The 16,729-nt window shown below is 36.8% G+C and overlaps 1 protein-coding gene and 1 pseudogene across 6 annotated transcripts in view; one reads left to right on the top strand and one right to left on the bottom strand.

Moving 5' to 3' along the window:
- The window catches only part of TBC1D5 (TBC1 domain family member 5), a 466,695-nt gene that overhangs the window by 51,792 nt on the left and 398,174 nt on the right, over positions 1-16,729 (bottom strand). For 5 of the 6 annotated variants that reach the window (XM_039837041.1, XM_039837039.1, XM_039837044.1 and 2 more), the window contains 2 exons: positions 15,768-16,117; positions 11,570-11,635 (listed from right to left, as the gene is read on the bottom strand). In XM_039837041.1, coding sequence (XP_039692975.1) covers positions 11,570-11,635; positions 15,768-16,117 — 416 coding nt within the window. The remainder of the gene's footprint in view (positions 1-11,569; positions 11,636-15,767; positions 16,118-16,729) is intronic. The other variant, XM_039837045.1, reaches the window with a different exon arrangement.
- On the top strand, positions 6,667-6,785 carry LOC120582542 (uncharacterized; annotated as a pseudogene).

Here is a 16,729-nt window from a genome sequence, read left to right as displayed (position 1 = left end):
CTGTATTTGAGCCAACTTTACATTTTCCTGTTACTTTGTATGTTTGTATGTTTTTTTTTTTTTTAACTGGACATTTTAATAAAATAATGTGGCAGCTCTGGAAATTAGATCCTATTTTATCCCCTGGATCTATTTTTCTCATTTGTTGCTTTTTTTAGTGATTTCCCTAAACTAATTTTAGTTAAGTCTATATTCTTTGTGGTCTCTGGCCACTGAAGTCTCTGTTTGGTTAACCTAGTGGTCAGTTAAGAGAGATTTCTTTTCTTTAAATGCTTTGAATGAATAAGTCTTTAAGTCTTTGCTGGGGGCTGTGTGTGTGTGTTGGATCATGCCTTCAATGTTCCAGCAGGCAGTTTACAATACTGCTTTAGCCTTCATTCCTGCCTATGCAGACAGAGCCTCGAGTTCATCCAGAGTTGAGAGATTACACCCTTCCCAAATCTTTCCTGGCCATGTGCATGATCCTGCATGTGTGTGGCCTTCTATAATTCCAAGAATATACTGGAGCTTTTTGAAGATTACTATGGACATCTGATTCCTCAGATTTTCCTTTTAAGTTTTTTGCTAACCTCTGATTTTCCTGTTAAGTATTTGGTTAGTCTCGTGTTTGCTCCATTTCTGCCTTGGGCAGCTGTGATGTTAAATAATTGCCACTAATATTTTTGATGGATGCCCTGTGGATAGGGTTTCTCCCTTAGTGAGTTCTGAACAAGGTCAAATAAAGACAAGCCCAATGAATGCAGTTTTTCTGGAGAGCTGCTGGACAGTCAAATAGCTACAATTTACTGGGGATGGGACTTGTAGGGTGCTCCAGATCCACTCTTTTTCCTCCAGTGGTTGTAAGGCTGCTGGTTATTAAAGGCTACGGCAGAGCTGGGGAGTGATAGGGTATGCTTTTCTCACTGAGATCCAGCCATTGTTAATTGAAGACATTCTTCTCAAATAGTTCTTTCTAATCCTTTGATTAATTTCCAGAGTTCTGAAAAAGTCGATTTTGAATCTCTGTCACTGATCTTGTTGCTTTTATGGAGAAATAGATTGTCAGAGGTCCTTACTCTGTCATTCCAAAAATGCTTCCCTCTGTGACTTGCTTTTTGGACTGAACTTGGTCTTGGAAATTTGTCTTTCTCATATATAAAAATCTGCCTTACTCTTTTTAATGGCTATGAAGAAAAAAAAATTGTAGCATTCCTAAAAAGACATTTAGAATTTTTCCAAAATTTTTTCTTTATAAACAAAATGATAATTAAAACTTTAAAGAGGTACATCTTTAGGTACAAACAGTTAGTTAGTTCTGTTAGGTAAATTTATATAAATGAAAGTGCATTTTAAATTTACATAAAGGATTCCAAATTGCTTTCTCCTAGTATTTTAACATACATACATGTGTATGTATTCATGCATGAGTGTAAATACAACATGATATATTACATCTTTATATATTCATCTATTTTTTATTTGGTTAATTTGATGGATGGAGAACTTCACTGTGTTAGTATGAAGTTTCCTGATAACTAGCGAGGCTGATTATCTTTCAACCTATTTATATAGGTCATCTTAAAGTCCTAGGTGAATTGTCTTGCTCGTTTTATTTTTAAAACTGACTTAGGGAGTTCCTCCTAAATTCTGGAACTCAGCCCTGTGTGTGTGTACATGTCTATATTTTCCTTTATGGTTTTTGTTTTTATGGTCTTGCTTAGGAAGGCATTTCTTACCCCCAAGATGATGCAGTGGGAAAAAATTTAAGTATTTATTATAAACTTAGGTTTTCCTTTTCTCTTTTATGAATAGTTTTTCATTGCTCCTTGGAACTGTACTCCTTGAGCAGCTTTAATTTCCCTGGGGTGGTGGAAGACAGAACTAAAACAAAAGGAATGTCTGCGCAGCTTTGAGTTTCAAAGTGCTTTTCAAAGTCCACAGAAAAGATAAATTTAGGAAGCCAAAGCATTTTTATTTGCAAGAACATGGCTCTTTCACAAAATGAAGTGAAAAAATTATCATCCTTTGAATTTATCTGTCCCTTCAAAATGCATTACTTTTTAAGGCATTACTATGACGGCTTATTGGATTTTTTCCTATGTGCATGCCACTATTAAGGTTTTCTACTTCTGCTTGGGTCAATTTTGAGAATTCATATCTTCTCCCCAAAAGCCATTTATGAGGCAGGCAGAATAATGCCTATGCCCTTAATTTCCAGAGCATGTGAGTATGTTACCTTACACGGCACATGAGACCTTGCAGGTATGATTAAGGTTAAGAACCCTGAGACAAGAAGAATATCCTAGGTGGGCTCATATAAACACATAAGTCTTTAAATAGGAGTAGGAAGGCAGAAGAATGAGTCAGAGATATGACTAAAGAAGAAAAAGAACACAGTTGAAGCATGAGAGGGACTTGACCTAACATTGCTGGCTTTGAAGATGGAGAAGAGGGCCTTGAGCCAATATGGCATCCTCTAGAAGCTGGGAATGGTCATTAGATGACAGCCAGCAAAGAAATAAAGAAATACCATGGTCCTATAGTCGCAAAGAATTGAATTCTGCCAATAGCACAAATGATTCTCCCCTAGAGCCTCCTGACACCTTGGTTTTAGCTTGGTTAGATCTATATCAGACTTCTGACCTACAGAACTGTTAAGAAAATGGGAAATTGTTTTTATTACTCCTTTGATTATTATAATCTATTTATGATCTTTAGATTCAATATTTGATATTACAGTTCAAATTCTGAGTTAATCTAAAATGCCAGGTCAAAATATTTACATTTTTTTATACTCCTGGAAAAAGTCAGAATTTTGTGGACTATTATAACAGTTTTCCAGTTCTTCCAAAATGAAAAAAATAGTTGTGTGCAGTTATATATACCAAATCTTGTAAAATTTTAGTTGTCTTGAATACTTCTGAAATGAGGTGGGGAGACCCTTTCTAATAGTCGCAATATATAAGTAAAGTTCTATCAAACCTGTTGGGAAAATTTCCATTTAAAAGAAATTATAACATTATTGAAGAAAAAAATCTTAAAAAGCTATCCCAGTTTTTATAAATCAACTGTTTCCACGTTGAAATTATAATAAGATCCTTTTAAAATCTAGAATCAAACCTTTTCTTTGATTCTAGATTTTATCTGTACTATAGCTGAGTACTATTCATTTTTTTTCACATATATACTTCCCTAGTCTGTCTACCCAAAGAAGAAATCAGAAAATTAAAATACACTACAACAATGTGATATTTGCAAAATATTAGTCCATGGATATATATGAACCTTTACACATATTATCTTATTTAATCCTAATGACTCTGTGAGGTAGTTAGTTATGTATAAAAAAACTGAGGCTTATGGAGTTTAGTGAACTTGCCCAAGGACATATGGTTATATATATGGCTAGCAATATTATAAGACTTGTCCAAACTTAAAGACTATGCCAACATATATTATTTCATTTCTGTATTACAAGGAGTGACTCCAAGGAGCTATTAATTCAAAATGGCAAAGAAGAAAACCAACCAACCAACCAACCAGATTTAGGGAATAGGCCCATGCACCTAATTTTTATTTATATATATATTTAGGACACACACACACACACACACATATTTTTTGAGATGGCTTTTTCTACAAACAGAAAGCTGATGGTTGGGTCTCTTGTATTCAATTACAGGTGCTCCTGCTTGTATCCCAAAGACCAGATTTCACTAAAGCAGAGGCTGTGGTCATTATTAGGTTTACTTTTTCAGAAAAGCTAGCATTATGGGTGGGCTGTAGTAGGTCTACAATAAAGGTCTGCTGATGTTCAGTTTGGAATATCTGAAGAGGACTATATATATATTAGCACTGCTCAGTGGAAATATAATGTGAGCCACATATATAATTTATAATTTTCTAGTATCTGTATTTAAAAAGTAAAGTGAAATTAATTATAATTACTTTATTTAACCCAATATATCACAACTATTATCATTCTAACGTGTAATAAAAATCAAAATTATTGAGGTACTTTACATTCATTTTTTTCATAAAAGGTCTTCAAAATCCAGTGCATATCTTTTACTCACAGTATATATTTCAAGTACTCGATAGCCACATGTGGCTAAAGGATACCATATTGGACAGCACAGGTATAAGCCAATGAACAGTCTAAATTTCCAAATTTCCCCCCCGCCACAACATTCATTTAAGTAACTATCTTAACAAAATAAGGTGATGATGCATCTAATTTTTAGAATGCCCACTTTAATGCCTAATTAGCTTATCAATTATTAACCGTGTGAGAATAAGTATACAATCTCAAACAAATTTGAAAGTAGTTTGTTCCCATGAGGAACAAATCTGCAAATTTCTCTTGTAGCTATTATTCTGCTTAGCAAACTGCCTTTTCAGAGATAACATTAAGGTCAGCTTTTATCAGAACTTATCTCTGAATTATCAAATTCCAAATTAGTAGTAGGATCAACAAGTTCTTGGCCAATATCTCACGTAAAAACTCTGTACAAAACATATTTCCTTTCAATTACAGAATTTAGCTTACTAACATTTCTGTGCCCTTTGGGAACATAAACGTTTAGACCTTAAGAAAATGGAGTCACCAGACATGTTCCCAGAGGGGATGATGGAATATTTCCTCTGGAGATCTGTAAGAAAAGCTTCGGCACCAGGAATAGCCTTGCCTTGAGACAGAAGAAAGGGCTATCATACTGCCTGGCCCTTTTCATAAATGGCTGAGACATTCCATCACCCGGGTCTCACCTGGACACTTCTGAGCTGACAAGTCGGTATTCACAACAAGCGTGTAGCCCGTAAACTGCGTAGCGGTTCTGAAGCTCTATATTAATCATTTCTTTTGTTGCACTAAAACTAAAGCCTGTTCTTAGAGGTACACTGTTAAATATACTGCAGTGGTGCCCTGCCCAGGTCTCCTCTTCAGGACCCAGGCACTTATTCCCCAGCTGCTCGGAGTATTGGCTGTAGGCGGCTCCCATGAGTTCCTCTCTGGAAGCTGCCCTCAGCTGAAGAGCTGCTTTGCCCAAGGTCATGCCCCTTCGCCGGATTAGCTCCAATCCAGTGACTGGTTTGGACTGACAGAGGATAAGGGCTGGCTCCCTGCCTCCGAAGGGCCATCCGAGCCCCAGAGGTTCCAATGGCAACTGCAAGGCAGTTCGACGCCTCCCTCGGCTCAGCGCTGCTCCTTTCACTCCCTAAGTGCTGAGTTTGAGGGCGTTCGCCCCCAAACTTCCCACTCATAAAACTCTGTCTTACAGTTTATTTCTCAGAAATCCTGACCCAAGGCAATTAATTAAAAATTATTTTATATTGCAAAGCATTCTTAAATATACTAAATATAAACCAAGTCTTAAGCTGCCTCAGGCATGCACATCTCATTCCTAACTAAACAGCAGCAAGCAAGATTGACCTAATGAAATGCCTACAGAAACTCTATCCAGCACTGAGGATGGGGGGACACACAACAGGAGCTCTTAAGAAGCTCCCAAAATAACTGTACAAGGGAAAAACAGACTTGTACATACACTAACCTATAATCTCAGGTGATAAAAGCAAACACAAAGTATAAACGACAGTATTCTGGAAGCACAAAGGAGAGTTTATCTAATCTTGACTCAAGAGCTAAGTCTTAAAAATTGTAGGGTGGATGGGTGGTGGTGATGTTGGCTCAAGGAGGGTCATTTTGGGCAGAGATCACAGTATTTACCAAGGCAGTTGGACTACTGAGAACACCTAACTCAACTGGAGCATGATTTACTGCTTTGGAGCTTCATGCCACCCATATGTAATTGAAAACAACACCAATACCAGTGTAAATTAAGATTAAGTCCAACAGAATGCTTCTTTTTCATTTGGTGATTATTTCAATGTTTTTTTTTTGGAGGGGGTGAGGGGAGCATGAAAAGTTGCTGGTATCCAAAACAGGAGCTCATTTTCCCTCTGTCTTGGTTGTCCAGCCCTGGGAGAAGGAAGGAGAGAGGGTAGGTGAGGCTCTGCTAATAGGGCCAGCTAGATGGAGAAGAGTGCCTTGTTCTCAGGCTACCCTGTCAGTAGATGATGGAAATTACTATACATTTTAAGCAAGAAAGTAGCATGAGGATTTCAGGAGCTTGGGTAAATGGGGCATCTCCTGTGCTGGCCCACATAAGGGATTATAAGGGTTTAAACTAAGGCTGTGGTAGTAGGTTTGGGAGATGTTTAAAGGCAGAAGTCCTCAAACCAATACCTGCAGGGTCAGATACACCTAGGCTTCAATCTGTGCTCAGCTGATATCTAGTTGGGGGGCTGTGAACAAGTAAGTCATTGACTCTCCATAAGCTTTGGTTCTCACCTGCAAGTGAGGCATCGACTTCACACATGCTGTGAATCCTAGGTGGATAATGTACATAAGGGCTCAGTGTGGTGCCCAGAATGTGCTTAGCATTCGGGAGACACGGACCATTACTAAACTAGTGGTGACCTCCAAATCTAGAGCAGGTAGTTTAATAGGCGGTATTCTGGGTTATATGGATTTGCTAGTCCTCTTTTGTTGCACTTCTCAGGGATGTCCCACAAATGTCATCTCACTGGCTCTAGGCATAGGACCACCGTATATGCCAGACATAAGGCTGCCTAGTGGAGCAGCTGAAATCTAGGCTTGTTCTGCTTGTTAAGATGTGTGCCCTAGTCTATGGCCAAACCACCCTGAACGTGCCCGATCCCGTCTTATCTCGGAAGCTAAGCAAGGTCGAGCCTGGTTAGTTCTTGGATAGGAGACCACCTAGGAATACCAGGTGCTGTAGGCATAAGAAAAAAAAAATAAAAAAGAGATATGTGCCTTGGTGTGAGCTGCATCTACACAAAAGGAGTACCTTTTTCTAAAGTGCAGAAAGGTGCTATTTGGACTAGATGTGGCCGTGTCTAGGTATAGTAAGTCTTTTCTTTATTTCTTTATTCTCTTTCCCTCTCTGAAACTTTAAAAGTTTTGTGTCCCACGTGCTGCATATCAGTGGAGGTTATTTGTCAAGAGCCCAAGCTGACTGCATGAGCTTCATAGGCGTCAGAGGAGCCCTGACTACAGTATGGCTAAGGGAGAGGAAAGAAAGAAGGGGAAAAAATTAGTAAGCTTCTACTAATAAATGAATAATACTTTCATGACTTTTCTCTCATTCAACTCGACGGGAAATAGGAACAGGGGTGGAATATGCTCCTAAGTAGATAGGCAGAACCCATGCAAACCTGAGACCAGGTGAGGGAGCTGGACACAGGACACCCAAAAGCGAATGTTCGAGCGGCTACGATATCTGGGGGCTGTTGGTGCGGAGGCAGAGCTCAGAAAAGCAGAAATGGAAAAGCCTGGGAAGCCCAGTACCAGGGCCGCAGAAAGAAGATCACTTTGACTTTATACAGTGACCCAGGAGAAAACAAGAGGCACCTGGCCCCTATCTGGTAACTTTTTGTTACTTCGCAGACTTGAGCGATAGACAGCAAGAGGGCTGATGTCTGCTCCTTAAAAACACACATCTTGGTGCCACGAAAGAGCGAATGGAAGCAGGTTGTACCAGAAGCCCATGGAATAGACCTGCCCTACCCTGACCTCAGAGGTGAAACACTGTTGGATCTAGTGCTTGCATGTAAGCATATGGTTTTGGGACACTGGAAGTAATTATTGAGAAAAGAAAAGATAGAGGTGTTGAGTTGGCTCCTTCATAATTTGATTTTGAAAACTACTACCTGAGCAGATAGCACCCTCAAGCCCTTACTATGGGATGGGTGTTTTGGAAACTTTTTACAACCACCTTTGAAGCAGCTGTTCTTTTTCTCTCTTTACAGTTAGAAGGGTAAGTTATCTCCCTACGTCATCCAGCAAGGCAGTGGTGGAGGCAGGATTCAAACCGAACTCCAGAGCCCATGCTGGGCAAAGCTGTGCCACCCTGCTCTCCTAGTAAAGGCTGTGCCAGGTGGGCTATAGTAACTGTGATCTAAAATTAAAGAAAAATGGAATGAGGTTTCTTGAAAGTAAAGGGCAAATTCTGACCTTGTTATTAGTCTCCAAACAACTAATTTATTCAATGTCTTTTGGAATAAGTGTTCCACAAAAATGCATTTCCCAGCTAATTGATGCTTCCCAAAATTTTATATATAATGTATTTCTCTGCCTTCTTAAAATAATCATACAGAGCACAATGGAACTATTTGCTCTGCTTTAAGACTATCCTTTCTCAATAACAACCAGGGTGACCAGTATAGGGTCATCCACAAGGATAATATTTTGGTTTTCAGTCTCTTCACTCACTTTTGTGAGCAGGAGCTATCTCTGTCTGGTCATTACTATGTCCCACACTAGTTGATTAGACCTCTTTTCTTTGTCTACCAGTTTGTCATCTGCACTGGGAAATTTTTGTTAATCCTTTCTTCTTGAAGGTCCTAGGGGAAGTCTCACCTCCAGACATGTGAGCTGTTATCACATTAATAACTGGTTACTCACTGGTTACTTCTCAGTTTAAAGTCTATTTTTTTTTTTTCTAGAAGGAATTATAAGAAACTTAACAAACTTACTCTCAGGAAAATGGGCTGCCAGAAAAAAATGGAAGGAGAAAAGGGAGGTTTTTATCTATTTAATGCCTTTAATTGAGATTGTCTAACGTTATATGTGTTTTAGTTTTAAGTATGTCAACTGGTTATCTGGGAAGGGAGATTATTTTACCTTTTTCTTTTTTTTATTTTTAAAAACAACGTGATGTTATATAATGATATCTATGTGCACAGACACACACATATATATATTTATATTCATAACTGAAATACATATACACAAATATAAAATTTAAAAATGCCTATGGCAATAAGTTAAGAAATCTAAATTTCTTTCCTAATGGTCCATTGTATGGTAATACTTACATACTTGTTGGAAATTCTAAATTTTCTTTGGAAATAATGTCTGTGTGTTTGTGTGTGTGATCATATTTTAAAGCTTTTTGGTGTGAATAAGTTCCTAAATATCTCTGGAAAACAGTTTCTAGGGTAGGTGTATAATTTTCAAAAATAATTTTGAAGAAACCCTTTGAGATAAGTCTTTTAAAAAAAAAAACAAAACCCAAATTCTCCTGTGGCACATTTTAAATAATTGCAACCTACACTGAGAGATATAAAATGGAACTTTCCAACAATTTTCCAAAAATTATTTGATCTAAATTATGGAATATCACTTTATATTCAGTGTTTTTCTTCAAAAAAAAACTAAAACCCATATAATTACTGCGCATTAAAAGGCAAATATACAGATATAAAATCTCATGGGCAAAAAAGGCTAAATATAATCAAAGAATCATTGAGAGTATTGATATTTACTTCATTTCTTGAACTTTACTTCAATACTTGGAAAAACATTTTTGAGAAAGTGTACACGATAGTTTTATTACCCTGACATGAAAAGTATATCTACTCTTGAAATATTATATAAGGGAATATAATGGGTTTGGCACTTTCGATGGTTTTCCAACTTCTAATATTACTGATTCTACTAAAGCATAAATTGTTAGAAAGTTTTTTGTTGCCACGACAAACTATTTTGGTTTACTTCTCCTTCCCCTTGCTTTTTGACACTCTGTAGGAAGTGTGTTAAGGAAAACACTAAGTAACTTCTCCAAATCAGGGTAGGTATTGTCTCACTGTCTCCTCATCACTGCCCTAGTAGTTATCATCACAGACTGAAAGCTGTTTATTGTGGCCTTGTGTCTCATAAAGCACCCGGAGCCTTCTCTATCAGACTGATAGAATCTCTGTCAGAGTGTGACAGGCAGGGGGAATTCTGAACAGGGTAACCAAAGAAAGCACTAGCTCCTCACTACATAGGCTTACTTGGGTCACCTAAAGCACAAGCTGATGCACAAGCCACCTGCTAAAGTTGTAAGGAAAGCAAGGGGCCAATGAAAACAGAGCTTGGCACATAATAGGCACGCAATAGATAATTGTTGAAAAAAACATGAATGAGATGATTCTTCTTATAGAATAGAAAATAAGTTATTTGAACAAAATGATAAAATCTCCCTCTTCGAAATTCTATTTAAAAAAGTAAGACTGTTCATGTGGCTCTGGTTTGTAGGAAAGAATGAACTGAGCAATATTGCATAGAAGCAGAAGTCAGAATAATCAAGGCTGACTTCAGCTTTCTCTTTCCATAGCTAAAGATCTACTCTGCAGTAAACTAAGTTAATAAGTTAGCAAACTACTTTGGGATAACAAAACACTTGGTAAAGAGTTGCCTGGAGAGCTCAGGTTTTAATTTTAGGAAACAAGTTTAAGTCCTATTAATTCTCACCATATCAGATGATCTCATCGATATCTACTTAAGTGTAATAACTGACAAGTCTGAAGAGAAATCATTTGGAGATTATCTGCCTTTTCTATTTCCATGATACTGTATCCCATTATATCACTTAACAGACACTAAGAAGAGTCAACAGCAGCTCCTCCTGGAGTCCCTGAGCTGAAAAGGCCCTTAAAGGTCAGCTGGGTCAATGATCAGAATACAGCCAGAAGCTGCACCTGTGAAACACAGACCTATATATAGAAGGTCACATCCCTCTATTGCAATAGTGTACACGTGTTTTTTTAAGATGTTAAGCCAACAGACTACTCATTTCCTAATAATATATTCTTTTCTGTTAATTTATTAAAAAGCACAGATATTATGAAGACATATCATTATTAGTATTTTAATACTACTAGCATGACTATATTATGTGGATATTTTAAATTAAGGAAAACATGATGTGAATTTTAATGAATTCTGCTATCTTTTCAGTCTGAATTTGAAAGAGTCTTAGTCTAGGCTTCCACTTAATACAGAAATCCTCTAGCATTAGCTAAAAGATTACATAATAAAAAATTAATGAAACAATTTTACATATTTGTTTTTAAATTCCACAGAAGATGCAGAATACAGATTACAATTATTTTGTATTTCTTAAATGAACTTTTCTCCCTAGATTTTTGAACACCTGAATATGATATTAAAATGTTATCTTTTCATTTTATACCATTGCCAGTTACTCACATGGAGATTTGTCACACTGAACTTTCTATTAATGTGATTCATAATACAAAGCCTTTACTTAAAAATTTACTTTGAAATCAAACCGTAATTCTTTTAGGTAAAATAAAACAAGCACTCTGGTTAATTCATACATTTATATGCATACAAACAGCATATAAATCGTCTAATCTCAGAACTGATTTGTCAGTTACTGTCACAGAGCACCTATGCAACAAAAAGAACACCTCGGTGTGAGCTACCAAATAAAATGTAATGTTAAAATAACCACAAAATATAGTGACCATATTTTGCAAGGAAAGAAGCTAGTACAAACTTAATAGAAAACCCACATCACAGCCAGATTTGGGATCACCAAGGTATGACATGAGAGGGGACTTTTGTTCTAAACAACAGTGCCACTCAGTGGCTGAACAATGGTAGTGAACTGATAGACAGTATGAATGGAGGGTGGGCAAAAAGAAAAATGTTTTGGAGTAGGCAATGATAATACTGCAGGCAAAGAGATATACTATGTTGCCATGGTAATTGTACCTTGGAGGTCAGTTAGAGTCTGGACAGGAACAGAAACCTGAGCATCGCTTCCTGTAACTACATCGCCTGCATTTCATAAGAAAAAATAATTAGATTTCATAAAAAGGAAAAAATGATCAAGTTTTCTTTCATACTTAACGTTGTAATACATTTATCAATCTAATTACTAAAAGTAAAGTAAAACAAAATACAGTGCAAATCTCATGATAATTAATATAAATATTTTTAAAAGGAAATATTTTTTAAAAAGTGTTTCCTAAAAAGGTTTTGTGTAAGTTTCTTTTAATGGAAAAAGAAACAACACATTTCTAATAAAGTATAAAACAAGTTTCTATCAGTTTAAAGTAGAGGAAACTTTAGCAATCAAAGATTTTGCTGAGCAGATTTCATTATGTCACAATTTTTAGTGTGATTTTATATATATTTTTTAAATTCTTTATCCAAAAGTAAGACATATGCATTTATTAAGTAAAAGCATTCTTTTGAAATCAATTTCCTCCTATAAAAGACACAATTTATTTTTAACTAAACTTGAAACCAATTTTTTCAGTGATCAGATAAAGACCTAAACAAGTTCTAATTTCACATTAAGTATTGAAAAGATTTCAAAAGTTACCACATGTACTTATAAATGTCAACATGTAAAAATAAATCTGTGAACTGCATACCCTTTAAACTTGATATACTTATTATAGGCGAGATTTCGTTTACAAATTGGACCTGTAGTAAATGCTTAAAATAAAGAAGTGTTCAAATTCAAAAAATAGACAAAAGAAATGGGGGGAAAGGAGTGCATTTTAAGAACACAGGAAAGAAAGGAAAAGGAGCAACACAGGAAAGAAATTCTGTGAAGAACTGAGGTACACTACCATTTAGAAAGAAAACTTTTTGTTTCTTTGATTTCCTTCCTGGATGACAAAGTTGAACGTGAAGCAGTCACTGTCAACAGAAGGAATAATCCTTTGAAGCCTATATTATTTTGAGATTAATGAGCTGAAAAACAAGCCTTCTTAAAGGCACCATATTTTCTATGCATGATAATGCATGATTAATAGATTTGCTTCCTTTGTAGTTTTTATACAATAGTAAAAAAGCTACTTTTGAATTCATAACATACCCTCAGTGCCTTGACCACTTGCTGCAATTATGACTTACGGCATCACGAGCTCATTTGGAAATTATTGGGTTGTAATTAAATCACTCCATCAATTAACAGTATACATATTTATATTCTCCTATAACTGTAATAAAATCTATAAATATTCCAAATAAGTGATAAACAGCTTTTAGTGGAACTTATCAGGTCCTGAATTTTCATAATTTAGTTAACTCTCTATTCACTGAATAATGGTGTGCCTATTTTCTCTATATTTGAAAGAGATTTTTCAATTCTATGCTTGCTACCCACTTTTCTCTGCTGCTTCTGGATCACCTATTAGTGTATATTTAGAGACTGAAAACTAATTTTCATATTAAATATCACCAGGAAAATTATGGAGGAACATCTGTGCTTCTTCCTTCCTTTACGACCCCCCCCCAAAACATATACAAACTACAGAATGCATTTCAAGCAACATATACATGAATTCTGTTCTTTCCACAGAACTGTCTCCCTATATAAGCAAAAATAATTGTGAGTTAACTAACCTATAAAAGCCATAAGCATTTTCATCTTTATAAACAACCATTTTTCAAAACAACTTTCAAATTTTCCAGCAGAGTACACTAAAAAGGCTATTATATTATCTTTCCTCAAAGGCACCAAGTAGATGATTCTGTTCTGAAATAGTTAGAAGTCATATTCTAACACAAGCCTCCTGACAGACTAAATATTGTGCTCACTAAACTATACAAATCTGTGATACACGTGAAGATTTGTTGGTGTCACAGCACAGCAGGATACTTGTGGGAAACACCAAGTTAAAGAACCAATGTTGGAGAAGTATTTCTCATCGTAGGGTTAACAAATACATCTGGAACCATAGACTTCTGGAGCTGGGAGACTCCTCAGGGATCAGTCTAAACCTTTGATTTCAGGGTGAGGAAACAAAGGGTCAGAAAACTTCAGGATTTGCCTTACAGTTCATTGGTGAGCGAATGAAGGAAGAGCATCCACTCACACTAGCTTCTATATGTATGAACTGTCTTCTTTGCCTTTTACTCTATTTTATTCAAGCCTTTATGCAGGGAGGGGCATTAGCAGGAATATTTATCTTTAATATGAAGGTAGACAAGCTTTTCGTGGACTGACATGAGAAGAACAGACCAGAAATAAAAAGACAGAAGAGCTGCCGAACAAGACCACTTTCTTTCAGCGTGGGGATCAGTTATAAAATGCCCTAGTGATAACTGTGTTCCAAATACTTTGCTTAAGCGCGCTGTTGTCTTCTTATAACTGGGGACTTAGTTTTCATCAATTGTTCCATCCTTGTGCGCTTCCTTTCGCACTTACTGTGATATTAATACTTGACATTTCCTTAGAGACACAACTTTATATTTCTAGAGTCATTTGGCTTGGTTCCTCAGAAAATTTAAGCTACAGCATTAAGAGATTCTCTGACTCATTTGCCTGCCATCAGTTAGAATTACTACTGACTACAGCTTGTTATCAAAGCAATATTGAAATCATATTTGTTTAGAACAATAAAACAGTACAATTAAGAAATATATAAAATAACATTCATTTCCATTCTGTAAGTGGGCATGTCTCCTGGCATTAAAATACATTTACAACGTGTTAACGATCTGAACTCTCCTTTTCTTTAAATCATGCGTGACAGCTCTACATTAAAAAAAATGTAATTTTAAACGAGATACTCTTACGTAGGTAAACTGAGTATTTTAATAGAAATTTGAATACTAATATATAAAGCTTAATACTTCATATAGGCAACGATAGCTAACGTGATGCAACTAATGAAGAACACACACGCTTACTGAATAATACTCATTATTTTATATCACTGGGGAATAAAGCCCATTTAACTTAAGTTTACAAATTTAAATGCCAGTAATTTAAAATTATAATAATTTTGGATGCAGTCTTCTTAAACAGAGTATATGGAACATGGTTTAAGGTCTTATTACTGACTCAGTATTACTATTGTTACTGTCAACTCTAGTCATTGAACATGATATACTATAGGAATCCCTTTAAGACACACACAATGCACACATCAGGATATGTGCCCTGAAGTTAAATGGCCACAGACTCTATGCTTTGTGAGGTCTTAGGAATGATTTTTGAGGACTTTCTGCCATCATATTACTTTTTCTTGCTTCTATAGTATAGCTAGCAGAGTCCTACCACTAAAAATAAATGTAGCTATTTCTAATCTGCTATGAATAGGGGTATACTTGATACATATGTCTCTGAAAATAAGTGGAAATTAAGAGGATAAAGGTTCTGAGTAAGAACCTGAAGGGCTCTCTTAGGAATAAAATACATGAGGGAGGTGAAGCACTGAAGAGGCCGTGAAATAGAAATGAGCTTATGTGAGTCCCAGCAGCAAGAGTACCACTAACAGCAGTACCTACTGTAGTGCCTCCACTCATTAAATGAGAGATTGGGATCCGGTCATCTCTCAAGTTTCCTCTGCTCTCACATTCTATGGTTCTAACCTTTAGAGCGTGGGCTCAGGCACTAACTTGGGCTGCTTGAGATTCTGTTTACCTTTTCTCCCCCTTAAGGCTCTATAACTGCCTAGTTTGTACACCACAGAGGTAAAACAACTCGATGATGAGTGACTGCAAGCCTAGTGGCATGCTTCCTCCAAACCAACTGTACAGATGCATGCTGTGACTAGTAAAGCCCATGCCACTGGAACGCACCATTTCAGATTCTCTGCTAGTTAGAAGCATTATTACACAAGTTAGAGATCACAGTCTACTGATTTCAAGTTCTGTGTTGTGACAGTTCGTGCCATACTCTATGGGCATCCACAGGACTCAAATGCAAGTATACTAGGATATAAATGTTAAAAAAAAAAACCCTTAACAAATTACCTCATAAAATGTTCTTAACTAAGAACAGTACAGTATCTGATATTTCAACTCAAAAAGGATCTAATAAATAGATTTTTAAAAATTAAGTTTTGCATTAATTTCTATTTCTAGGTGGTTGGTTTCTCCCAGGCAGGTGAAAAAATCCCAGGCTCTACTGGGAGTGTTTTCTTTAGATTTACTACTTGTTCCTTACCTTTATTCAACTGCACTGGCATGCTTTCTGATTTCATCAGCCGCTGCTGCTGCTGCTGCTGCTGCTGCTGCTGCTGCTGCTGCTGCTGCTGCTGCAGCTGCTGCTGTTGCTGCTGCTGCTGTTGCTGCTGTTGCTGCTGCTGCTGCTGCTGCTGCTGCTGTTGCAGATGATGCCTGGGAGCCTCTGCTAACATCCTGGTGGGAACCCCGGCAGTGGAGGAGCTGCCGCTATTACCTCCTGGGCCACCTGTGCTGCCTGGGGCCATTGCTGGAGAAATCAACTTCCTTCCAAAATTAATCAGGCTATTAGATACCTTATTTATATTCAGAGGAGCGCCTTTGGCATTGGTCCTATACAAAAAAAATTGGCGGAGAGACATTATTTAAATTAGAAGACAACTATATTTATACTGTTTCACATACTCTATTGGTATAAAAACATACTTTACCGGCTTCAACAATGGCCACTTACTATATCAGCTACACTAAGTGAGAAGTGAAAACTTAAAAGTGACCGCAGAATAACAAAACAAGATTCTTAAAAATGTAGCTTATGGAAATAGTCTTTATACCATTCATTCATTCATTCATTCATTCAACAAACAGGGTCTATCTTTCGGGAGCTTCTAGTCTACTAAGGATGAAGTATATTAATCAAATAATTACATAAATAAATGTATGATTAAAACCTATGAGGACTATAGAGGAGAGGTAAAAGGGCTGGGCAAGTCTTGGGCTACTCATAGAAGGGGCACCTGTGGAACGAGGCTGAGAGTAGGTTTGCCACAAGCCCTGGAATGTGGATACTAGGTTACATTTAATCTGATTTTGAAAAATCAATGTGTCTGAGGGTCACAAAGTAAGTTCATAGAAGTTACATCAAGTGCTCAGCTCATGAGAATTGCAATCTACCCTCAGCTCTGCCACCGGCCCAGCACTCCACGTGCTCCTTCCCCACTCATC

This window comes from Pteropus medius, unplaced genomic scaffold, assembly GCF_902729225.1.
Source record: "Pteropus medius unplaced genomic scaffold, Ma_sr-lr_union100, whole genome shotgun sequence".
Taxonomy (NCBI): Eukaryota; Metazoa; Chordata; class Mammalia; order Chiroptera; family Pteropodidae; genus Pteropus; species Pteropus medius.
Note: the sequence above shows the minus strand (reverse complement) of the source record. Positions and strands in the feature narration are given on the sequence as shown.